This window comes from Elephantulus edwardii, unplaced genomic scaffold (genome assembly GCF_000299155.1).
Source record: "Elephantulus edwardii isolate Elephantulus edwardi_28Jun2011 unplaced genomic scaffold, EleEdw1.0 scaffold00091, whole genome shotgun sequence".
In the NCBI taxonomy this organism is placed as follows: domain Eukaryota; kingdom Metazoa; phylum Chordata; class Mammalia; order Macroscelidea; family Macroscelididae; genus Elephantulus; species Elephantulus edwardii.
The window spans coordinates 2,418,981-2,443,490 of NW_006399841.1; the positions used below are offsets into that span (position 1 = coordinate 2,418,981).

The 24,510-nt window shown below is 44.7% G+C and overlaps 1 protein-coding gene across 1 annotated transcript in view; it reads left to right on the forward strand.

The window, feature by feature from the left end:
* The window catches only part of TRANK1 (tetratricopeptide repeat and ankyrin repeat containing 1), a 111,589-nt gene that overhangs the window by 7,900 nt on the left and 79,179 nt on the right, over positions 1–24,510 (forward strand). The window contains exons 3-4 of the mRNA XM_006890659.1: positions 18,492–18,688; positions 22,674–22,800. Coding sequence (XP_006890721.1) covers positions 18,492–18,688; positions 22,674–22,800 — 324 coding nt within the window. The remainder of the gene's footprint in view (positions 1–18,491; positions 18,689–22,673; positions 22,801–24,510) is intronic.

Below are 24,510 nucleotides of genomic sequence, written 5' to 3' on the forward strand. Positions count from 1 at the left end.
AAAAAATTAGCTTTTAGCCTGACGTTTTATACTCTCTCCATTCTTTGCAGTAAAAGAATTCTGCTTTTTGTGAGATTACAAGGTTCCCTCGTGGCAAGAGTGTGTCACTGAGCTGCGGTTAGCATAGTGGGCTGCTAACAGAAGGTTTGGTAGTTCAAATCCACTAGCCCCCAGCAAGACAGAGATGATCTCTCTCTTGTTAAGAATGATAGCTTGAGAAACGAGATGGTTATCATGTTGTTAGGTGTCATCTAGTCGAGTACGACTGCTAGCGACCCTGTGAATGCCGACTTGAAGGCTGCTCTGTCCTGTGCCATGCTCATATTCCTTGACACAGTTGAACCCTTTGCTGAGGTCACCGTGTCAGTCCGTCTTGTTGAGGGTCTTCCTCTCCTTCTCTGACCCTTCTTCATCTTTTCGAGCATGCTGCCCCTTTCAAAGGAATAGCCTCGTCTAGGTACATTTCCGAAGTATAACAGTATGAAAGACGACACTGCCATCTATGCTTCCAAGTACCACCCTGGCCACACTTTTTCCAAGACATAGCTTGTTTGTTCTTTTGGCATTCCATGAGATATTTGGTACTTTTCTCCAATATCATCATTCTTCTTCTGTTGTCCTTATTCACTGTCCAGCTGTCTGATGCATAGCATCTCAATCAGAGAAGACTATGGCCTGAATCAGGTGCACCTTAGTCTTCAAACTGATGACATTACTCCTCACCATTATGGAGGGGTCCCTGCCAGCAGACTTGCCCAGTGCAATATGTCCCCTGATTTCCTGACTGCTGGTTCCAAGGGTACTGATGAGATTCAACTCAGTGGCAGAGTTTTAGGGTTGTTTTGTATTTGTATTCTTTGTAAAATTATAGAGACTGAAGATGGCATATATATTTTGAAAATTTTTTCACTTGGGGAAATATAAGAAATCCTACTTACTTTCCCTTCAATCTTTTGTTTGTTTGTGTATGTGGAAATACTACCATTTGCTAGTATCTGTAGGATTATTCTTTGTGTTCAGCGTTTCTGACTTCCTGGGCTTGTACGCCTTGGACCTGGGAATATTGTGCCTTGTTTGTGTACAGTGAGTTCTGAACAGATGCTTGTAAATTTATAAACATCTTTCTGCTTTCATGTCCCCAGATTACCAACAACTTGGGAAGTATTATGTTATCTAGCTGTTTCTAGTTTGTGCTATGCGTGGTTGGCTTTTATGAGATTTGAGTGTCCTGCTTCAAGGGAACAGCTGATACTTTAGCGTTTCTTGGCCTTCTAAGGTCAGAAATGCAAAAACCACAAATGAAGTTGTGGAGTCTGAACGAAACCCTTGACCTTTTCTTCTTTCTTTTCTCCTGCTTAATAATTTATCTCTGATAAGTAAAGAAATAGCTGGGAAAGGATGTATTTTTACTGTAGTTTCCGGACCCTTAAGATTACTGAATGGTAAGATTTAGTGAGACATCGTTCCTACCTTGAATTCAGTCTCCTGAGGAAGGCAGAACAACTGGTATCTTGCGTGTACCTGTTGTCATCTAGGCAGTGCCTGAAATATAAAAGATTATACATCAGATGTACATGGAAATACTTCCCAGGTGAATTGGTAAATAGTAACCTAGGATTTTTTAAGCAAAGTTTTGTTTTTTTTCTTAATTTTTATTTTATTATTTGTGTGTACCGCCAAATCAGATCTGACTGATACAGAGGGGATTGTCCCTCCTTCCCCAGCAGAGCATCTATCTGGTGGATTCGAACCGTGCGTCTCTGGGATTGCAGTGCAGCTTCTTGCCACTAAGCCACCAGAGCTCCCCTGTAACCTAGGATTTTAAGTGGTGTCACACCAGGCCTTACAGTTCAGAGGGGCTGCAGCATCTGTGGCCCCTCACCTTGCTGGGGTGTGAGCGCCAGGGAGGCAGTATGGTTTTCTGAAAAGCTTTGCTGCAATCACAAAAGGCCAGAGTTCAAATCCATCAACTGCGCCGTGGGAGAAGGATGGGTAATCTGCTCCCTTGTCGTTTAGTGCCTCTGAAAACCCCCTGGAGGGTCAGCTGGTGGTCGGTTCCAACTCCATGGCACACAACCACAAAAACAACAACAACAGCAACAGCTCAAAGTCCCATACTATTTTGTGTGATGAAAATGTCTCCAGAGGGTACGTGTGAATCCATCCCATTTAGGATCAGTCTTTCTAAGGTCTTTGTACCTCGGGTTCTGAGATGCAAAGGTTAAAGTCTTTTCGTCAGCTGCTTCCCAGTTAGGGCATTTCTGATGGTTGTCTTTGGGTCTACAAGATGAATTTTTGGATCCAGACTTTGTTGCTGTATAATCTGTTACTCATTGAGGGCATGAACCAAGAATGAAAGTGGTGGAAAGGATTCTGAGGCTTTGTCAGGGCCTTTAGAAAGAAATACTGAGGCTAGAGATGTCAGGGTGTCAGGGATGATGGAAGCAAACCATCTGTGTGTCTCTCCTAGTGGACAGTACCATTTGCCCTCCACTTCGACTCGTGTCCTGTCAGGGTGGAGCTCTGTGAGCCACAGTACCTTTGCTCTCTGAATAGTTTTCTGTGACTGGTTTTAAAGGTTGATTGCCAGGCCTTTCCCTCAAAGTGCTTCCAGTACAACTTAAAAAAGTTTGTGCATCTAACATTTTTATTGAGAGAAGCTTTGTCATTTTAGCCTTCCTTCTGCAATATGTGGCAGTGACTGTTTTCCCATGTTTTTGTTGCGGTTAGGTGCTGTGGAGTCGCTTGGAACTCATAGTGACCCTATGTACAGCAGCCCTAATCCCTGCTCTATCCTGAGCCAACTTTATTATCTCTGACACACCTACCCCCATTACTCCAGTCACTGAATCATTTCATCTCATCGAGGGTCTTCCCTTCCTGCGCTGTCCCTCCAGCCACCCAAGCATATTGTCTCTCTCTAAGGACTGGTCCCTCCTTGAAACATGTTCATAGTATGTCAGATGGAGCTTCAGAATCCTTGTCTCCAAGGAGCAGCCTGGCTTCACCCTCTTTAGCACGAACCTGCTTGTTCTCCTGGCAGTCCATGGTATATTCAATACTCTTCTCCACCACCACAGCTCAAAGGCATCAATTCTCCTTGTATCATTCCTAGTTATTATCCAAACTTTCTGATGCATAGCACGTAATTGCAAAGACCATGGCCTGGATTAGGCGCACCTTAGTCTCCACACTGACATCATTGCTCTTCAGTACTCTGGAAATGTCCCTGGCTGCTGGTACCAAGAGTGTTGATTGTGGAACCAAGCAAACTAGATGTTTTGATATATAGGAGTATTTTTCTAGATTGATATCTTATTCTCTCTCTGATCTCTGCTTTTTTTAAAAGAAATTTATTTTTTATCATTTTGTGTGTGTGTGTGTGCCACCAAATCATATCTGACAGGTACAGGAGGAGATTGCTCCTCCTTCTCCAGCAGAACATCTGGTGGATTTGAACCACATACCTCTGGGATTGCAGTACAGTTTCTTGCCACTAGGCCACCAGAGCTCCCTTGATCTCTGCTTTTAATATTATTAGAATGACCTTCTCAAATGTGAAGATAACATACAAATTTTCTTTACTGCATTAAAACTTTATGCATAGAGAAACTAGAAATCAAACTATATAAATGTTACAGTGAAAAGTCTGTTCTGGTCATACCTTCCACCTCCAAGTAAGAGGTGTGGGGGCACCCCTTGTAGTGGGTCATTCCAGAATTGCTTAATTTCTTATTAGTAAATGTGAATATATATTCTTGTTCACCTCTCATTTTTTCTTTTTTTTTGCCTATAAGAGATCATAATATACTTGCTATTCAATATGTAACTATTAACTTTAAAAAAGGATTTTGTCAGAGTACAGAATATTTTTTGCTTTTTCAGTATTTGTCTAATATTCTGTTTTGGCGCACACTATCGTTTATAAAACCAGTCCCCTACCGATGGCTGTTAAGGTGGGTGCTAGTCTTTTATTATTATTCACAATTTAACAGTGAATAATTTTGTCCACCTGTCATTTCCCTTGTGTATCATCAGTTTGTAGGAACCAGTTCCAGAAGCAAAATTGCTGGCATGTCACAGGCAGTGTGCATATGTGATTTTGTCAGATTGTGCCAAAGTTCTTCCACGAGTGGTTGTGGGTGATCTAAAATCTCTTACTACCTCACTTTTAAAACATTTTATATTGGTTTGCATGTAATCTAAATTCCTAACTTTATTTTCTCTTAATGCTTTAAGGGGAGTTCTGGTGGCCTAGTAGTAAGCAACTACCCTGCAATGCCAAAGACATGCAGTTCGAATCCACTCTGCAGGAGAAGTATGGGCAGACTCCTCTTGTGGGATTTACTACCTCCCAGAACCCATTGGAAGATCAGTTATGGGTTGGTTCTCACTTTTCAGCACATAACAACAGTGCTTTTATGATTTCTTCTGTGTTTTTTTTTGTGAGATATTCATATATAATGAAACGTACAGATAATGATTTATACCATTGAATGAGATTTTTAAAAGGAAACCCGTATGTAACCATCACTTCATTGAAATACAGAGCACATTCCCATTTCCCTGTTAAATTCCCTCGTGCCTCTTCCACTTAATACCCTTCCTTCCCCAGGTACCGCCTGTTGTGGTTTCTGAAACTTGCCTGTTCTAGAATGGCACATAACAGGGAATCTCGTAGTAGATGATCTTTGAGTCTGGCTTCTTTTGCTCAGCGTGTTATCTTTGAGATAGTTCATGTTGTGTGAGCCGCAGTACTTTGCTTTTTCACTATCATGGTTTCTTTTTTTACACTAATGTATTTTCCCCCCATGATAGAGGATATTTTTCTGTTCGTGTATTCATTTCTTTGCTTCAGTAATGAATTGCCACAGCCTCAGCGGTTTAAAACAACACACATGCATTATCTTGGATCTGCGTTAGCATTTGTAAGGTGTGATCAAGACGGACTCAAAGCAGAGAGTTGACTGTTGTCTTGACAAAATCTCATTTCTCCTGACTGAGGGAGTGAAGTCCCATTCCGTCGCTGATGATCACATCAGCCAGGATCTTCCCCCCCCATTTCTTAAGACCTTTTATTTTCTTTGTCACTTTGTCTCTTCCTCCTTCGAAACAAGCAACAACAGCTCTCCTATTTCCTTTCAAAGAAGGTGATCCGTCTCTTTGGGATGTAGTTTTCTGAGAAATCTATCTTTACTTTTTTAAAAAAAATTTTATTTATTTTACTATTTTGTGTGCATGTACCGTCAAATCAGATCTGACTGGTACAGGAGGAGATTATCCCTCCTTTAACAGCAGAGCATCTGGTGGATTTGAACTGCATGCCTCTGGGATTGCAGTGCAGCTTTTTGCCACTAGGCCACCAGAGCTCCCTTATCTTTACTTTTTACCTTCAAGACAAACCCCATAAACAGGCAAAAAACAGGCCACAAGCAGTGGAGTCCTTTTTTGTGCTTCAGATCTTCTGCGCTGCTTTTCCTGCATTCTTACTTCCCTGCGTATGATTGCATTGTCTCCCCCACCCCAGAATCTGGAATAATTGAATTTTAAATACACAGCCTTAATCATACTTGCAAAACCTCCTTTCCCCATGTAATACCAGGTTTTCTCTGGGGGTGAAGCATGGGCATCTTAAACAAACCCCAAGCCCGAAACTCTTTTCGTCTTTGTTGTCAGGATGACGTCAACTCAACAGCAACAGTATTTAACAGAGTAGAACTCTTCCACAGGGTTTCTGAGGTCGTGGATCTTTACAGAAGCAAATTGACTGTGGATCAGTTGGAAGGTGTCCAATCACCAACTTTTTGGTTAGCCAGTTTATTACCAGGGAGCTCTGGTGGCCTAGTGGCAAGAAACTGCACGTATGATTCGAGGCCACCGGCTGCTGTATGGGGAGAAGAATGGGCAGCACCCTCCCGTGTCATTAACTGCCTCTGAAAACCCGGTGGAGGGTCAGTTACGACTCGACGGTACATACCAAGTAGCTATTTTAAGGTAGTTTGTAGGGAGTTGTATTACTGATCCAGACACCCCTGCCGCTCTGTGGCAGCTCACATCTCTCCACGGGAGAAAGAGGAGCAGTCGCCTTCTGAGCTATTTCTAACCTTCAGTACCCAACGGAGGGTCAGGTATGAGTCGGTTCTGACTCAGTTGCAGGGAGTTATGGAAGCGGATCCTTTATAAGGAGCTTTTAAGCAAAGCCCACCTGAATTCTATATAGGTATGCATGTGGTGTGGGTCATGGTCTTTGCAGTCACTTGTTATGTATCAAAGAGCTGGACAGTGACTAAGGAGGATAGAAGGAGAATTGATGCCTTTGAGCTGTGGTGCTGGAGAAGAGTATTGAATGGACTGCTAAGAAAATGAACAGGTTCCTCCTGGAGAGGGTTAAACCAGGCTGCTTCTTGGAGGCAAGGATTCTGAAGCTTCGTCTGACATACTTTAGACATGTTGCAAGAAGGGACCAGTCCTTGGAGAAGGACGTCATGCTAGGAGGATGGACAGTGCAGGAGGGGAAGACCCTCTATGAGGTGGATTGATTCAGTGACTGGGGTAATCGGGATGGGTGTATAGGAGACAGTGAGATTGGCACAAGACAGAGCAGGGTTTAGGGCTGTTGTACATAGAGTCGCTAGCAACTCGATGTCACATAACAACAACATGCATGTGGTGTTGGTCACCCTTGCATCCGCTCCACTGGTAAGACCCCACATAGAACAGAATGGACCTTCTCTTGGTCCCACATTATCTTCATGGTCCTCGGTGTGGTTGGACTTGGTTGCTTGCCCTGTGGATTTGAGGGTCTCGGACCCAAGGACCCACCTTCTAGCACATATCAAACAGTAGTCTCTTGTGAGCCGCTGGCCGGTCTTTGGAGATCGATTGTCAGCCCTCTGTTTTCTGGGTCTGTCTTGTCTGGAAAGCTCCACTGAAGCTTGTCCACCTTGGGGCAGCATGCTGGTATTTGAAATACCGGTTCCATAGCTCTCAGGGTTATAACAGAATGCCAGCTACCACTGTAAAACAAAGTGACAGCTGACCAAGGGTGGGTGTCTAGCCAGAAAAGTCTGTATCTCTGTTTGCTGTACCTGAGGTCTAAAAAGAAAACTAAGTGAACAAAATACACAAGGCAGCTCCTATAGTGGCATGCTGTTACTTCGATTCTAACTTGTAGTGAGAGTCGAACTCCTCCCTAACTTTCTTAGGCTGCCATCTTTATGGGAGTAGACGGCTGGATCTTTTCTCTCTTGAATCTTTTGATGGGTTTGAGTTCATGCCTTCTCTCTTAGCAGGTGAGTGTTTAACCACTGAGCTACCTGAACTCCGTCTATCTATAGTTAATGACTGTTTTGCTGTTTATTTTTTCCCTTCGAAATACCTGCATCTGTTCCTTTTAGTTGAACAGATAAACTAATTTTTTTTTAAGTCCTGTGTTAATTTAAGCCTCTAAGAAAATGTCAAATTGTGTAACAGTGTCAATATCATTAGCTTTTCCGGGAGGCCTGCTTCTTGTGCTTTCCTCCGCGTCATGTGGTGTTCCGTTAGTAATGAATTTAATGAGTAATGTGTTTTGAAGTGCTGCTTAGTTAAGGGACAAGAATGAGTCAGACTGAGGTTGAGTCCAATCTTTAGTATCAGGAAAAGGTAGGACTTTAAAAGCTGGCTCTACTGAAAATTCCAAAGAGCCAGTCAGGTTGGCATCAGACCAGTAGAATATAAAGAACCCTCTCACCTCCGTCTCCTTCTTAAAGGAAAAACAAGTGGCTTCATAAAAATCATGTCAGGAGATTTTCTTCGCTTTTGCTTTGTAAAGTCAAGTCCGTCGCCTCTTTATTGGGTTGGTCCTTGCTGTGCAGTTTGAATCCATCAGCTGCCCTTATGAGAAGGATGGGTAGTTGGCTCAGGCGAAGATGTCCAGTCTCGGAATCTCGATGGACGGTTTCCATGAGTTTGAGGGAACTTGATCTCAGTGGATGTGGTTACGGAGATCTTTGCTTGGTGTTTTACGGGAATACGGAGGATGGGAATAGAAATATACTGTATTTACGGAGGATGGGAATAGAAATATTCTGTGTTTATGGGGCGATGTGCTCAGACAAATCGTGTGTAGGACTCTGAGCATTAAGCAGGTGAAGCTGAGGACTGATGCGCCTGGTTTGTTGAGCACAACCTATGAACTCACCTGTCCCATAATGGTGCATGGTTATAACCAACAGAATCTATCTCCAAATTGGCGATGTTATTAATTTCTGTGTTAAATGCTTTGTAGGCTGGAAAGCCTGATATTCCGAGGTTGTACACCTAGCAGGTAAAATGTCCAGTCCCTGGAATGGAGACTCAACACACCAAAAATTGAGGAAATAGCCCTCAGATGTCTGCCACTCACACGCAAGAGATTAAAGGCTAGTTTTTTCACCGAGAAGAAAAAGAATGTTTCAGAGGTACCTAGTTTATTAGAGCTTTGGGAAGGTGCTTCTATTTTATGAGAGACGTTAGTGAGACCAGAGACCCTTAGGTGCTTCTCTTCCACATCCACCTGACTTTATAGTAAGGGAGTGTCTGTAACCATATTCAACCACTAGGGGACAGACATGAGAGCCCAGAACTACAGTGCTCTGGATGGTGGAGCAGAAAGAGGAAAGAACTTGTGTTCTGACTTCTGATTGCATAAGAAAAGAACCCTTAATGCTTCAATTGATGTATTCTGTTCTTTGCATCCAGATGCTTGCTAGCTTATGCATTCACAACAGTGGAAGTCCAGAGACAGGACAGGCCTTAGCCTCTCAAACCTAGGACGCCCTCCTGAAGTTCCCGCTGATCTCCTGGGCTCTGCCTTCCTTGAGTGTTGGCTTCATTTTCCTGCCAGATCTAAAGGTAGTTGGTTTCTCCTCATCTCTGTGTTATATTTTCAGCCTTACTGGATAGTGCCTAAGTAACAAGATCAACCATTTCTTTGCATTTCAGTGGCCAGAATTGGAACCCACACAGAACTAATCCTTGGCAAGGTGATAGGACCTGCTGGTCATATCTTCCCTGGAGATGGGGTGGGGACAGCTTCCCTCATGGATTAGGGTCTGTGTGAGAGAGGAGAGTATATGATAGAAACAGAGTTGAGGTTTAGGTGGACGGCTTAAGAATGGTTTGCTGTAGCCCAATTGGTAAAGTATCAGAGCTTTTTAAATGATAAATACTAATAATTATTATTCAGGGATGATGTTCAAATTTCTGTCATAAAAGTAACCTTTTTTATTGTGAGAAAAATTCATATTTAGATTAAGCCAGCTGGACTCAGTTTAGATGATCCTAATTTTGTTGACAACGTGCAAAGCATCATAGTCAGGAGCAAGTTGAACACAGGCCTTCTTCTCTCCATCAGGCCTAATCAAAGTGTTGACCTTGGCCACATCAATGTTACAGAGCTTCTTTTCAGCAGGTTTAATCTGGTGCTTGTTGGCCTTGACATCCACAGTGAACGCAAGTGTGCTGTTATGTTCTATCTTCTTCATGGCTGACTCAGTGGTCAGGGGAAACTTGATGATGGCATAGTGGTCAAGCTTGTTTCTCCTGGGGGCGCTCCTCCGGGGGTATTTGGGCTCCCTTCAGAGTCTCAGCGTCTTAGGCCATGGGAAGGTGGGTGACGTGCGGATCTTCTTTTTTCTGTGGCTGTGGACGGCCTTCAGGACGCCTTCTTGGCCTTTAATGCCTTTGCTTTAGCTTCAGTTTTGGGAGGGGCTGGCGCTTCCTTCTTCGCTTTTGACGCCATCTTCGTAGAAAGGTGTAACCTTTTGTTTTTACAAAATCATTTCTTGACACTGTACTGTCACTTGAGTCTGAAGAAATCTCCTTAGCTGCTTCTTGGCAAGGACTTTTTTAGAAAAATTCTTTCCTAAGCTAATTATCATTTGTGTTGTTCAATGATGGATTTGTGTCTAGGTTAGAGTTCGCTTTTCTTTTTGTTGTCAAGCTGCGTTGTTATTGCCAAGGAAACCAATTAAAGTCAGTTAGAGTACGTGTGGCATAGTGTCATTTTGTGATTACTTATTAAAAAGAAAAAGACAGTAATTCTCTACTTTTAAGATTGCATTTATTTGTCATGTCTCAAAAGAGATCCCCAGCTTACGATTGGCTGGTAAACTTAAGAGAATGTGCATAACATTGTTAGGGGTCAGGAGAATGCGGATTGAAACCATGAGGCTGAAATCAAGAGACTGACAGTGCCAGATTAAAAGTCCCCGCTGCTGAGAGTATAAATCAATTTAACAACCTCTTGGAAAACTGGCAGTGTCTTCTAAAACCAGCGATGCATCTACCCATAAACCGGTAACTTAGAAGGGATCCCAAAGAAATGAGGATAGATCTGTAAAAACTTTTATACCCAATAAAATTTTCCAACTGGAGACAAATCAAATGTCCATAAACAGAATAGATAAATAAATAATGTGCAAGTAATATAAATTTGGACAATGAAACAGGAAATAGTTTTTGAATTGATTTCCCTGTATCTACCTGTCACTATACATCTCAGGCGACTCAACAGCACATAACAACAATAACATACTATGACAGGTTTGGAAGCAGGAGTGGCATCCACTTCCTAAACAACATGCCTCTGGAAACTCTGTAAACTTTGATAAATGTCGATAGTTACAGAAAGGCTCCAGGCCTTTTGTTCATAGCTTCGCTGTGAGTCGTGCTCGACTCGAAGACAATAAACAACAACAGCAATGAGGTATTACCTGTCAATAAAAATAGATGAACTATTGATCTACAGAACAATGTGGATGAATCTCATATAGATAATATTTAGGGAAAGAAATCAGATCCAAAAAGGGACCCATTATATCGTTATTTGAGGTTCAAGTAAAGGCAAAACAAATCTGTGGTTGGTGGTTGTTAGATGCCACCGAGTTGTACCTGTGAATTGTTCCTGAACAACAGGCCTGAACCCTGCCCTGTCCTGTGCCGTCCTCATCAGCTCTGACACACTGGAGCCCACTGCTGCAGTCACTGCGGAAGTCCGTCTCATTGAGGGTCATTCTCTCTGTCACTGACCTTACACCTTGCCAAGCGTAATAATCCCTTTCCAGGGAACAGCCCCTTTCAACAGCGTGCCCAAAGTATGTGAGATGAAGCTTCTCCATCCCTGCCTTTGAGGAGCATTCTGGCTGCACTTTGAACAAGACGTATCTGTTCTTGCAGCCCATTCCGCACCCTTCTCCAACACCACAGCTCAAAGGCATCGATTCTTCTGCCATCCTTAATTCCTTATCCAGCTTTCAGATGCAAGTGATTGGAAAGACCATGGCTTGAATCAGGCACAGCTTGGTCTTTAAACTTTGGAGAGGTTCCTGACAGCCGACTTTACCAGTTGTAATACATCTCCTAACTGGTGGTACCAAGGGTGCTGATTGTGGTTCCAAGAAAATTGAAATAGTTGACAACTTCAGTCTTTTCTCCATCTGTCATGATGCTGCCTCTTGGTCCAGTGGTGAGGAGTTTTGTCTTCTTGATGTTGAGATGTCATCTACATTGAAGGCTGCAGTCCTTGATCTTCTGCAGCAAGTACTTCAGATGCTGCCTCACTTCGAGCAAGTAAGGTCATGTCATCTGCATCACACAGGTCATCAATGAGTCTTCCGTTAATCCTGATGTCACTGTCTTCTTTTATAAGGTCCAGATATTCGAATGATCTGCTAGAAATTCTCAATTTCTTCATCTTTGACTTGAGTGGTTGGTGTGTATATTTCAGTAATAACCGTAACAAGAAGACTTCCTTATGTGTATATATCATAGTATTCCTTCACTCACTGCACTTCTAGACCTTGGAATGTTCTTTTTGACAATGAATGCAAGACCATTCTTTATCAGTTCGTTATTCTCTGCATAGTAGATCATTATGTTTGATTCACAATGGCCAACACCAGTCCGTCTCTGCTCACTGACGCCTGGGATGTTGACCTTTAAGCATTCCATTTCATTTTTGACAAATTCTCGTTTTCCAAAACCCCTACTTTATACACGTTAGCATCAGCCGTGGATGACTGCAGCTGTTTCTCCTCATTTTGAATCGTGACGCATCAGCACATGAAAGTCCTTCACTGGGTGTAAACTTTTTTACTCCGTCGGGTCATTAAGGCAGACTGTACTTTGAGGAGGCTCCTTTCCCCAGTCACATTTTGTTACTTTTCAACCTGACAGGCTCGTCCTTGGAACCCTGTCCTTCTGTTATTCATAGGTCTTTTGAAGGCCTCTTGTTTCAGAAGTGAACGGCCAGTCTTGTTTCTTTTTATCTTATTCTGGAAGCTCCGCTGAAGCTTGGCCACCATGGGTGACCCTGCTGGTATGTGACATGCTGGTGGCATCGCCTCCAGCAACACAGCAGCTACCACAGTGCATCAGACTGACAGATGAGTGGTGGGTTTATGGTTTAGGGATCTCTAAGGGAGACCTGTGGTGGCCTAGTGACAAGAAGCTGTGCTGCAGTCCCAAAGGCATGCGGTTGGAATCCACCATCCGGTCTGCGGGAGAAGGATGGGCAGTCTCCTCCCGTGTGATTAACGGCCTATGAAAACCCGCTGTAGAGTCAGTCATGGGTCGGTTCTGACTCAGCGGCACAACACAGCACGGCATCTAAGTGTGTTTATGGAGGTCTGGTGGCCTTGTAGAGTAAGGAGCTGCACTGTCAACCTAGAGGTTTGCTGTTTGAATCTTCCAGCTGGTCTGAGGGAGAAAGTGGACATTCTCCTCCAGTGTGATTTCCAGCCTCAGCAACAACCACAGTCCACTGGAGGGTCAGCTGTGGGCTGGGTCTGACTTGTCAGCATATAACAACAAAACATATTAAGATCCCTAAACTTGCTGAAACTGAGGAGGACCTGAAGCGCTTGCTGCAGAAGGTCAAGGGCTGCAGCCTTCAATATGGATTGAAGCTCAACATCAAGAAAACAAAGATTCTCACCACTGGGCTAAATGGTAGCATCAGTATGGATGGTGAAGAGATTGAGATAGTTAACAGTTTTAGTTTGCTTGGCTCCACAATCATCACTCTTGGTAACAGCAACCAGGAAATCAAGAGAAGAATTGCATTGGGGAAGTCGGCTGTCAGGGACCTCTCAAGAGTACTGAAGAGCAACGACGTCAGGCTGGAGACTAAGGTGCGCCTGATCCGGTATAGTCTTTGCAGTTATGTGCTGTGCATCAGAGAGTTGGACAGTGAATAGGGCTGATAGAAGGAGAATTGATACCTTTGAGCTGTGGTGCTGGAGGAGAGTGTTGAATATATACCATGGACTGCTAGGAGAACAGACGGGTTTGTCCTGGAGAGAGTGAAGCCGGAATGCTCCTTGGAGGCAAGGATTCTGAAGCTTCTTCTGACATACTTTGGGCATGTTGCAAGGAGGGGACCAGTCCTTGGAGAGGGATGTAATGTTTGGGAGAGTGGAAGGACAGTGCAGGAGAGGAAGACCCTCGATGAGATGGATCAATTCAGCAATTGGGGTGGTGGGAGTAGGTGTGTCAGAGACAGTGGGGTTAGCACAGGATAGAGCAGGTTTTAGGGCTCTTGTTCATAGGGTTGCTATGAGTCGCAAATGACTGGACGGCACATAACAGCAACCACCACAAACTTGGAAGGTCTTAGGGTTTTGTGGGCCTTAATATACCTTGTTGTTGTTGTGTACCTTTGAGTCAGAACTGACCCATAGCTGACCCTCTAATGGGTTTTCAGACGCTGTTAATCACACGGGAGGAGATTGCTCAACCTTCTCCCACAGAGCAGCTGGTAGCCTTGAACTGCCTGCCTTTGGGATTGCAGTGTAACTTCTTGCCACTAAGCCACCAGAGCTCCCTTGTAGTGATGTGGGTGGAGGTGGGTATAGACCAGGAAGAGGGAAAAGTGCTCCTTCTTGAGCTTGGAAAGAATTTATTGACACAGCATTACATGAGTCTAAAAATTGCTTTAACTTCACATCTTCCGTAAAGTACTGTGTATATTACCTCAGTTTAAAAACAGTGAAAGAGAAAGATTAGGACGTGTTGGATCTCTACTATGTATCTTTCTGCGAGGACTGCATGGTCGATACTGGTGTAGAGTTTTTGAAGATTTGACTGTAACCTGAAATACATGTTTGATGCATGTATACATGTTTAATTTTTGTCTCATTATCACAAACATTATTTTCCAACCACTGCGTGTAACGTGGACAAGAGGCCTGGGGACCTGAATTACTATCTTGCCAGAAGAACTGGAACGAAGCATAGCTTTGCAAGTTGTTAATATCTTGACTGTAATTTCCTGGATGTGCACATGAATCAGAACCACCTTGAAACAGGGAAGCTGTTCGGGATTGCAGGGCAGCTTCTTGCCACAAGGCCATCAGGCCACCAGGGCTCCCTCCTGCTTGCCTAGTGGTAAGGAATTGTGCTGCCAATTCAAAGGGCCATGGCTTGGTCCACCAGCTGCTCTGCATGAGAAGGATGGGCAGTCTCCTCCTGCGTGATTTACTGCTTCTGAAAACCCCCTGGAGGGTCAACTTGGGGGTTGGTTCCAGCTCCACGGTTGACAACAGGAGCTATTTTATTTGCTGGGTTTTCTTTAAATCCTGTAAATCAAACCCAAAATGTCACGTGTGCACGCACAGAGGAGTAAAATCCACAACAGCCTGGTTATTTCTACTCGGTGGATTGCCTGTTTGAAAATCTTGGTGTGTTTGCATCCCCCCCTCCCCTTCCTCTGGGGACAGCTGGTGACAGCTCCCAACAACTGGACTTTGGATTTTCATGGGGACTGAGTAAAACTGGCCAGAGGCCACCCATGTGTGTCTCTGAGACTTATCTTTGAGGTTTCGTGTCATTAACAGACCCAAGCATGCGCGAGCAAGAACGTGCCCATCCCAGCCAAAAAGGTCACACAGGGCGGTGAGTTTGCTAGGTACTGACTTTTTTCGATTTACCTCTTGATGTCATTACCACCAAGGTTTGAATTCCAAGGCTACTACTTTCTGAGCGACTTATTGTTGCCTCCATTTCCTTCTGTGTAAAACGGAGACAGTCGTGTCTGCCTTACCTCTTGTAAGACTTAAACAGTGCAGTGACATACTTGTCAGACGAGCTAAGCAGTGCATTTTTATTTATTTTTTTTTTGCCTTTAAGGATATTGTCATTGTGGTAATTATTCCCAGTTGTACTTAACAATGTCAACTTACAAGCATTCTCCTTTATTTTTTTTTTGTTTAAGACTCAACAGCTGAGCCCCATGTGTTGCAGGGCAGAGGTATAAAGCATTCTTCCTTATAATGAGTGTGCAACCCAGTGAATCCTGTTAGAAAAGCAAAAAGCCTTCCTTGTAGTTGGCAAGCCCTTTCACCCCTTTGATGTTACTGCACCAAGAAACAGCCGAAAACAGGCTGTTGGATACATTTGGTGTTTGTCCACATAACATTAGGACCTTGCTATTGGTTTATAGAGGAGTAGGGGGTGAAAAAACAAGACAAAAACCTAAAGTGAACAGATTTTTGTAAATACAATGGAAACATTTTGGATTTTGAATTCTTCAACTAAATTCTGAAACATTCTCATTTTAATAACACGGATGGGGGCGCATTGCTGAACAATTGGAAAAAGCAGGAAAGGAGGAGGAGGAAAAGGAAAACCCTGCTCGATTGTCCGGGCATGGCTGCTAGCATTTTTGGATATCTAATATATACTTTATGTACATAAAACTTAAATTTTGAGTTTTACACCCTTTTCGTGAAGCTGATGTTTTTCCATTTACAAGTTTACCTTTTTACTTACTCATTTGCAATTTGATATTTTAAAAAAGCCGCACGCTGTCTGACTGTCGATGCTCTGTAACTGATGTGGGTGCATTCGATATTTTTGCCTTTGTCTCAGCCTTTTGATTTACTTCTTAATTTAGAGTCATTCCCATCTTTTTCCTCCTGTGGTGCATATCCTTAAAGCTAAATCTGTCGTGATGTGGTATATCCCGCCTGCAAGCAGCATACGACAGTTCTCAACAGGTGGTATAATTATTTTCCCCCTAATTTCAAGCAGGAGTGCCATCCACTTCCTAAACAACACGCCTCTGGAAACTATGAACTTTGATAAATGTCGATAGTTGTAGAGGGGCTTCGGGCCTTTTGTTCATAGAGTCGCTATGAGTTGTGTTCGACTCGAAGGCAATCAATCAACCAACAACAACAGCAACAACAACAACAACAAAAATGATGCTTTTTTTTTTAATAATGATGCTTGCATTTTAATTTTCTGGTAACACCTCAGAGGAAAGGCTTGGCGATCTTCTCCTGGAAGATCCTGCCACTTAAAATTCTATGGAAACTTGTTCTACTCTGAAACACAAGTGGTCACCATGAGTCAGAATGGACTCAAAAGGGACTATTTTTTATTAATTTTTTTTTATGGTGAGAAAAATTTATTACATTTAGAATTAGCCAGGTGAACTCAGTTTAGATGATCCCAATTTTGTTGGCAACACCCAAAGCATCATAGTCAGGAGCAAGTCGAACACAGGCCTTCTTCTCTCCATCAGGCCTAATCAAAGTGTTGACCTTGGCCACATCAGTGTCATAGAGCTTCTTTACAGCTTGTTTAATTTGGTGCTTATTGGCCTTGACATCCACAATGAACACAAGTGTGCTGTTATCTTCTATCTTCTTCATAGCTGACTCAGTGGTCAGGGGAAATTTGATGGTGGCATAGTGGTCAAGCTTGTTTCTCCTGGGGGCGCTCTTCCGGGGGTATTTGGGCTGCCGTCGGAGTCTCAGCGTCTTAGGCCACTGGAATGTGGGTGACGTGCAGATTTTTTCTTTTTTTTGGCTGTGGACACCCTTCAGGACTAACTTCTTGGCCTTCAATGTCTTTGCTTTGGCTTCAGTTTTGGGAGAGGCAGGGGCTTCCTTCTTCACTTTCGGCGCCATCTGCGTAGAAAGGCTATTTTTTATTAATTTTTAAAAAAAATATCCTAACTATTGTTATTGTTGTGTGCCATTGAATTGGAACTGACTCATAGCTAACTTATCCTTGGAAAGGTGGAGGGTCATCAAAAGAGACCCTCTACCAGGAGGATTGACACAGTGACTGCCTCAGTGGACTCTGGTGGTCAGAAGAGTGTGAGGACAGTTCGGGCCAGGACAGGGTTCTGATCTATTGTTCACAGGATGACTAAGGTGTTGTACTCAACTCGAGGGCACCTAATTACAGCAGCAACATAGCTAACCCTCCAGTGAGTTTTCAGGGCAGTAAATTGTACAAGAGATTTCCTTTCTATTTTTCCATGGAGCAGCTGTTAGATTCGAACCATGTACCTTTAGATTGGCAGTACACCAGCTTACAACTATGCCACCAGAGCTCCCCTGTGCTAGCTATTGTTGTTCTGTATTGTCGAGCTGAATGAAGCCTTCCAGCGGGTTTTTGGAAGCAGTTTTAATCGCACAGGAGGATTTGCAGTCTTTCTTCCTGTGGAGCAGCTGGTTGGATTTGAACCTTGTGCCTTTGTGATGGCAGCTCAGCTCCTTCCCACTAGCCCCCCAAGAGCTCCTATGTCGTTGTTTGCCCTAGAAGGCTACAAAACTCAATAAAACGGAGGTTATGACCTGAAAGAGGCAGATATTTCGAGAGACACGTATACATCAGCGGCAATGACATTGTAAACGCTCTATGAGAAAAGATGTAAAAATGTGTTAAGAATGAATGGGCAGGTGAGGGAGGGGGTGCGTCTCTGTGTCCACTGGCTGAGTGCCTGACCACTGGGCTACTAGGTCACCTTTTCAGTGTCCTCACTGGTGGTCTAGTGGGTCGGGAGTTAAGCTACTGACCCGTCGTCGGTGGTGCCTCTTGTAGCAGTTCAAATCCACCAACAGCTTGAAAGGTGGGTGGTTTCCTTCTGTACGTCTGAAAATCTGATGGAAGGTGAGCTGTGGGTTGGTTCAGTAGGAAAGACCTTTATATAAAGAGAGTTTCAGAACGATACTTTCCCTCTCCCAGTCTCTGTCCAAGAGAGACAACTTCGGTTTGTATGAAAAGATGATGTGATAGAGTTGGCAGGAGCAGAAGCTTCGACTTGGCCAGCGCTGGGCTCAGAACCAGGGAATTCTTTCGCAGATCCTCGGGCCAATGACCTGAACCTCTTTTGCGCTTCAGAGCCCTCATCCAAACCGGTCGTGGTGATGGATAAAAAGGAAAATAGTAAAAGTGCCAGTTAGAGGGACATCTGCCACATCCCCGCCCTCCTCACCTGCCAGGTGAGGTCGCCGCGTGCACGGACACAGTCTTGCTAAATGCCTCTCGGAGAGTAGAGACTGGAAAAGTGGTGTTGGTGTCTGACTGTCCCTGGGGCAGAGAGAACTGAGACAGATGGAGTCTGGTCCGATGCAGGGTCTGGTCACCACCCCCCTCCCTGGGTGGACAAGGGGTGGGGCCAGGATGTGCACTCCCTGGTGGGTGTGGCCAGAGCCAGCCAGCTGTGTCCCCAGACCCAAACCAGCGATGCAGATGTGAACCCGGGGGCCTGGCAGCGAGCCTTTCCGTCTCCTCACAGGATGGATCTGAAAGTTTACGCTGAGTTGTTGAAAGAATCTGGCAACCAGGGCTTTAAGAATGGAAACTTCTCTTTGGCCATCAGAAAGTATGATGAAGCCATCCAGATTCTCCTGCAGTTAAAACAGTGGGGGTAAGTGTTCACGGTTCCTCCCCTACTTTCCCCCCCTTTCTCCCCCACCCCGCTTAGCAGCTGGAGAACTCTGTTGCTTATTTTTTCTTTTCACGTCTCATCTGGTCTTCTGTCTGTGCACTCTCTCCCTCTCTAGTTTCCTATTTCTCGTCTCCCAGACACCGCACAATGAGGAGTATCCCTTAAGAGGGCAAACAGAAACACCAAGGGCTGTTGACACACTTGACAGGCCGCCCCCTCCCTCTGTCTGGTTCAGGGTCCAGGGTCGTTGAGATGACTGAGCGAAGACTTCAAGCTCCTGCGGTCGTTCAGTTCATCTTCTTGACAGTGCAGACCCTTTACCTGGCCACAGGTCACCCCACCTGAGCACTGAGGGTCACCTGCTTCTCCTCTGCCCGTTGAATTTGTAATAGAGTTGTTGCTCTTCATTCACATTGTGGGTTTGTTTTCCTCTGAAATGATCGAGAATGCTAAAGAATGCTGTTTTATAGTTGCTTGGTTGTAGCTGTCAGTGTAGCGCGGTGGTTAAAATATTTGGCAACGCACCTCAGGGTTGGTGGTTTAAATCCACCTGCTGCTCCACGACGCAGCTCTGGTGGTGACCTAGTAAAGAGCTGTGTTGCCAGCCCAAAGACGCGTAGTTCGAATCCACCTGCTGCTTCACAAGAGAAAGACAGACAGTCTCCTCTCTGGGGATTTACTGCCTCTGAAAATTCACTGGAGGGTCAGCTGTGAGTCAGTTTTGACTCAATGATACTGCACAAGAACAAAAGCCAGCTCCACTGGGCAAAGAGGTGCCCGTCTGCTTCTGAGAAGATGCACGCCCTCAGAGACACCTTGGGCCAGTTCTGCACTTACCTTTTAGGTCACAGTGAGCTGGAGTTGAGTCTGCCATATTTGTATCAATACAGAGCAATTGAGAAAAATGTTAAAATGTGTTTATCCGTAAAATCATTAGTAAACCAATTCTGTAACAAATTTTTATGAAAACTGACTTCGGAACAAAAAAAAGAAAAGAAAATGGTGAGAAAAATGGCATTGTTTTTATTTTTACAACTCTCTCTAATCTCTGCCCCAGTTGAAAGCAGTTGACTTTTCACGTTCCTTTGTGATATCACATACTCTGTTGCCTCTGAGAACCTCCCTTATACCCTTCACATGCGAGAATGAGTGTGAAAAGGCACCTGATGGTTTAGAATTGTTTTGTATTGTTTGGAAAAGTCAGGGCAAGAGAGAAGACTCAGTGAGATGGCGTTCCAGTGATCACGGCAATGGGTTTGAGGAAGACTGAGATTGATCTGTTGTTCCGAAGGATGCTGTGAGTCTTAGTTGAATTGACAGCACATTATAGCATAACAGCGATTTTTGGATTACTAGTTCCTTGTTGTCCCCGAACACATTCTTATATATTTAGTGACCCAGACAACACAAGTTCATTAATTGACCGCTGTGGAGGTGACAAGTATGAACTCTGTTTCATTGGGCTAACATCAGGCTGTTGGGAGGATGGTACTGACTCTTGAAGCTCTTGGGAGAGACTTCATTTTATTGGTTTCTTCTCTTGATGCCTGGAAGCTGCTTGTATTCCTTGGCTTGTGGCCCCTCCGTCCCTTGTCAGATCACACGCGTACCTCACTGTTACGTCTACATCTGTCATTTCATTACTTCTTCCTCTTGTGATTTTATTATAGTGCAGGATAATCTCCCCATCTCAAAATCCTTACCCTCATCACACCTGGAAGTCCCATTTGCCAGAAAAAGTAACATTCATAACATTCATGGAGGTTAGAATTTGGGTATATTTCGGGGTCATTCCTCAGCCCACTACAACTATAAAAGCTTTTTAATTATGTGGATGACTTAAAATGGTTTTGGGTCCCCTCACCCCATCACATCATACCTTGGGAGTTGTCATAATAGAGGAAGTGAACATTATGTGAGGTGCATGACACCCATACTTGTCCTGGGAAATGGTGTCGTATTAAAGAACCCAGACATGGTGTCCACCGCTGCCTTTTAGCACACCTTAATCCTAGAAGACTGTAATTCTGGTACACCTTGATTCTGGTAGACCGTGCGTGACTCTGGTACACCTTGATTCGGCACACCTTGATTCTGACACTCTGTGATTCTGGTACACCTTGATTCTGGCACACCTTACTACCTGTCATCTAGTTGAATCTGAGTCGAGTGTAATTAGCTAACTTGGGCCTGTAGTTTTTCCATTTGCCTCCTCCCGGCATCAGAACTGTGTCAGAGATGGATTCAGAGATTCTCACTAGGACACACCTTTTGTAAAGAGATCATGGTCATAGACTAATCTGTGCGCTCAGATCTCAGCGCCAACACTCACTAGCCGTGTCACTTTGGGCAGCTTGATCAACCCAGAAGTGCTTCTTCACATTTCCAGCACGTGGTGAGCAGCGTACTGAAAGCGAGAGTGCTGTTTGTGGGAAGATAGCGTCACATAAGCCAGGGTGGAGTCCAGGAGGCACAAAGCAGTGATGGGGTCCCAGCGGGAGGTGGCCGCAGCCTGGCTGACCCACAGCGAGGCTCTGGAACATGAAATGTACCACAGATCCATCCCTCTTGGGGGCAGAGGTGTTGACCTTACATTTCTTATGTCATTCCTCTGTTGGTTTTGGGCTGAGCAACCCCAGAGGTTATCCTAGGGAATGAGGTGCTATTTGCTGAAGAGAAAGCATTTCTAGTTAGTTTGAGAGCAATTCTGTGGAGAAGGGGGCAGCTGGTCGCCCTTAACCGGGGTCAGCACTCACTGTAGCTGGGCATGAATTCAGTGACCAAGGGTCAGCCAAGCACAGTGGAGCCAGCCTGTGTCCAGTCCTCTTTTCATTCACTCGCTGTCCCCCTTGCTGGCCCCCGTGTGCTTCCCAGAGCTCATCCCTTCACGTTGTGGGAGTGATGGGTCACACAGTGACCGTTGAGAGCAGGTCTGGTAACTGAGGTGGTTTTCAGAAATGTTGTTATATTTTTGTGCTTTGTTGGCCTTTACTCAGTTTTCCCCAATTTGTCTTCTTTTCAAAGTTAAAAGCCTAAATGAAGAAGAAGTTGTAGACTTCACTTTCCCCACCTGTGCGTTCTGACTTCCGCAGTCTGTTGGCACATCGTAATGTAACATAGCCTGTGTTTTCCTGTTTGCCACCTCGTAGCAGTGTTGGACTGTGATCCAGGCTCGAGGGCCCTGGGCCCTGTGACTTAGAGGACCCCACTTGCACTGTCTCCAGGCTGTGTCCTTTCCCACTGGTAGGAGTCTGTGGGGCAAGGGCTCTTCCCCACCTAGAGGCCCTAGTCTGCCCTCTGGTCCAGACTGTGGCTAACAGGGCTCTGTGCAGTTTCCTGCCCATGGTACCCACTTCCAGGGCCTGTCCTGAGGGGTGACCAAGGCCGAGAGCTAGCACTTGGAACGGTGCCTCTCACAGTACAAGTCTGAGTTGTAAAGTTGTAAAGACGTTCCAGTTGTTAAAATAATAGGAGGCTAGAGTATACTTTTATTGAAGAGTTTTCAAGTGTTGATTTATGCCCCCTGGGCCTCTCAGTGCTGTAGGCCTATGGAGCGGTGTGACCAAGTGCCCAGGAAGGCACTGGGCCCCTTCCTGGGAGAAGCTTTATGCCAGTTTGACACGGGCACGGATGTGCAGCCATTGGGCTGCGTCTGCTGAGTGGAACCTCCAGACGTAGGAGCAGCCCCTCCAGTGGTCTCTAAGCATTTAAGAGGAGGATCTGTGGAGGTCTGTGGGAGGCGGAAGCAAGGTGTTTTGAACCTTTGTCATTCTAAGGTAGGAGTGGGGATGAGTTGGGGGTGAGGAAGGACAGATTTACCCGTTGTCCGTGCCCCAGGGGGAGGAAATGGAAGGAGTGTGCTCCCGAAACCCCCTTCGTGGTGGCACCAGGACGGCGCCCCTCAGAGATTGTTTGCAGCCTTTGGCCAACGATAGAGTTACAGAGCACCTGTTCTCTCTCACAGGGTCCCCCCGAGGGAACTGGCTATGCTGTTGTGTAACAAAGCCAACGCGTTTTTCAGCCTTGGGAAATTTAACGAGGCTTTTGCCACTGCCAAGGAATGTCTGCAGTGGGATCCGACCTACGTGAAGGTATGGTGTGGTGACCACCGGGGGCGGCCACCCCTGCCTCCTCCCCTTTTCCCCTGCCTCTCTTCCTTCTTTTCAAAATGAAAATAGCAGGAGAGCTTCTCATGCAACTCTCTTTTTTTTTTTTTAATTTTTCTTGCACTTTGGGCAGCTGTACTGGTCAGGCCTCATGAGTCTTCTCCGGAGAAGAGGAAGAGAATGATTTTTTTGGCTGGGCAGTGAAGTGAGGTGTGAGAGGTCGGCGGACGGCGGAGCACGAAGCCCCTTCTGTCCTGAGGTGGCCCCACCACAGCGCACGGCCTGCTTAGGGTCCCCGCTGTGTGTCCTTGTCACGTTAGCAAAGCTTGGTTCCACGTGAAAGTTGGTGGACACCATCACGTTGACTTTTTTTGAAAACGTTGCTTAACAGTAGGAATCAGAGCCTTGAATTTTGCCAGTAAAGGCCAATATATGCCCATGTGATGATTTGTTTTCCAGCTAAAATGCCTTGGCTAAACATTCTGCAAGGCGTAATGAATCTTCCTGGCGCCTCAGAGGTAAACAGAAGGAGCCGAAGAAGACCCCAGCCAGCTCCGAGTACCTCACAGTCCAGCTGGGGAGAGGAAAAGCTTGCCTGCAAGATGAGACGAGTTCACGTAGCCATTCTGAAGCTGAAAGAGACCACATAGCAACTAGGGCGGCCCCCTCAGCTACCCAGAGCTGTGGGGTATCCGTTCCAACCCTGCTCCCTTCGAGCCAGCCCCCTACCCAAGTGAAACAGGAAACATCAGGAAACATAAATCTGAGGAACGTGAAAAAATAGCTTCCAACTTCCCTCATTGGGCAAAAGCAAAATAAAACCCCAAACCCAACATTCTGGTTGATTTTTTGTTTTGTTTTTGAGGTGTTTAGACCCTTAGATAATGAATTACTAAACAGAGATTCTGTATACTTAAAGATGTCTTTTTATTTGAGTGAATGTGTACATGTTCTGTAGGTTTTTCAGATAATCATTCACAGGAAATTTGGTATCAAGTGGAATGTTTCCGTATTTTCTTTTTTTACATTTTTTTAAATTACTTTAAATGAAAGTTTTCAGAGACTTAGGATTTCCCTTCATTCATTGTTGCCCACCCCTCCTGTCCAATGTTTCCATACTTTCTAATGAATCCTCTTGGTTTATGCCTTTTGCTACCATAGAGATACAACTGCCTTGCTAGATCATTGGTGCTGATTTGCCTGGTTAAAGTGGACAAGGAAATAACAATTTTATTCTTACTTGAACTTGAAGGTACTGTGGATTGTAAACAGGCTATACTAACCACTTTACTAATCTTTTTTATTTTATATAATCCTTCTGTTACAGAGTTTTGCAGGTTTTTTGCTTCTAGTATACTTTCGGGCAGTCTCCTCCCATGGGAGTTACTGCCTCTGAAAACCTGCTGAAGGCTCAGCTGAGGGTCAGCTCCGACTCAGAGGCTCTCAACAACAACAATATACTTTGCCTGTAATGTGGAGCTCAGTCACTGTCAATACCTGTCATTGCAATTTTTTCATCCATACTCAGTGATATTTCTGTTGATTGAAAAGAGCAGGAAAAAGCGCTTCGTGTGTACAGACACTCATTCTGTGTTCAGACACCCTATTTGAAGGGTTTTTCATTCCTGTGATTATTCAGCGCATACCTAAACGGATCACACAGAAAATGAGTGGTTTGACTTCCTTCTCTGTGTC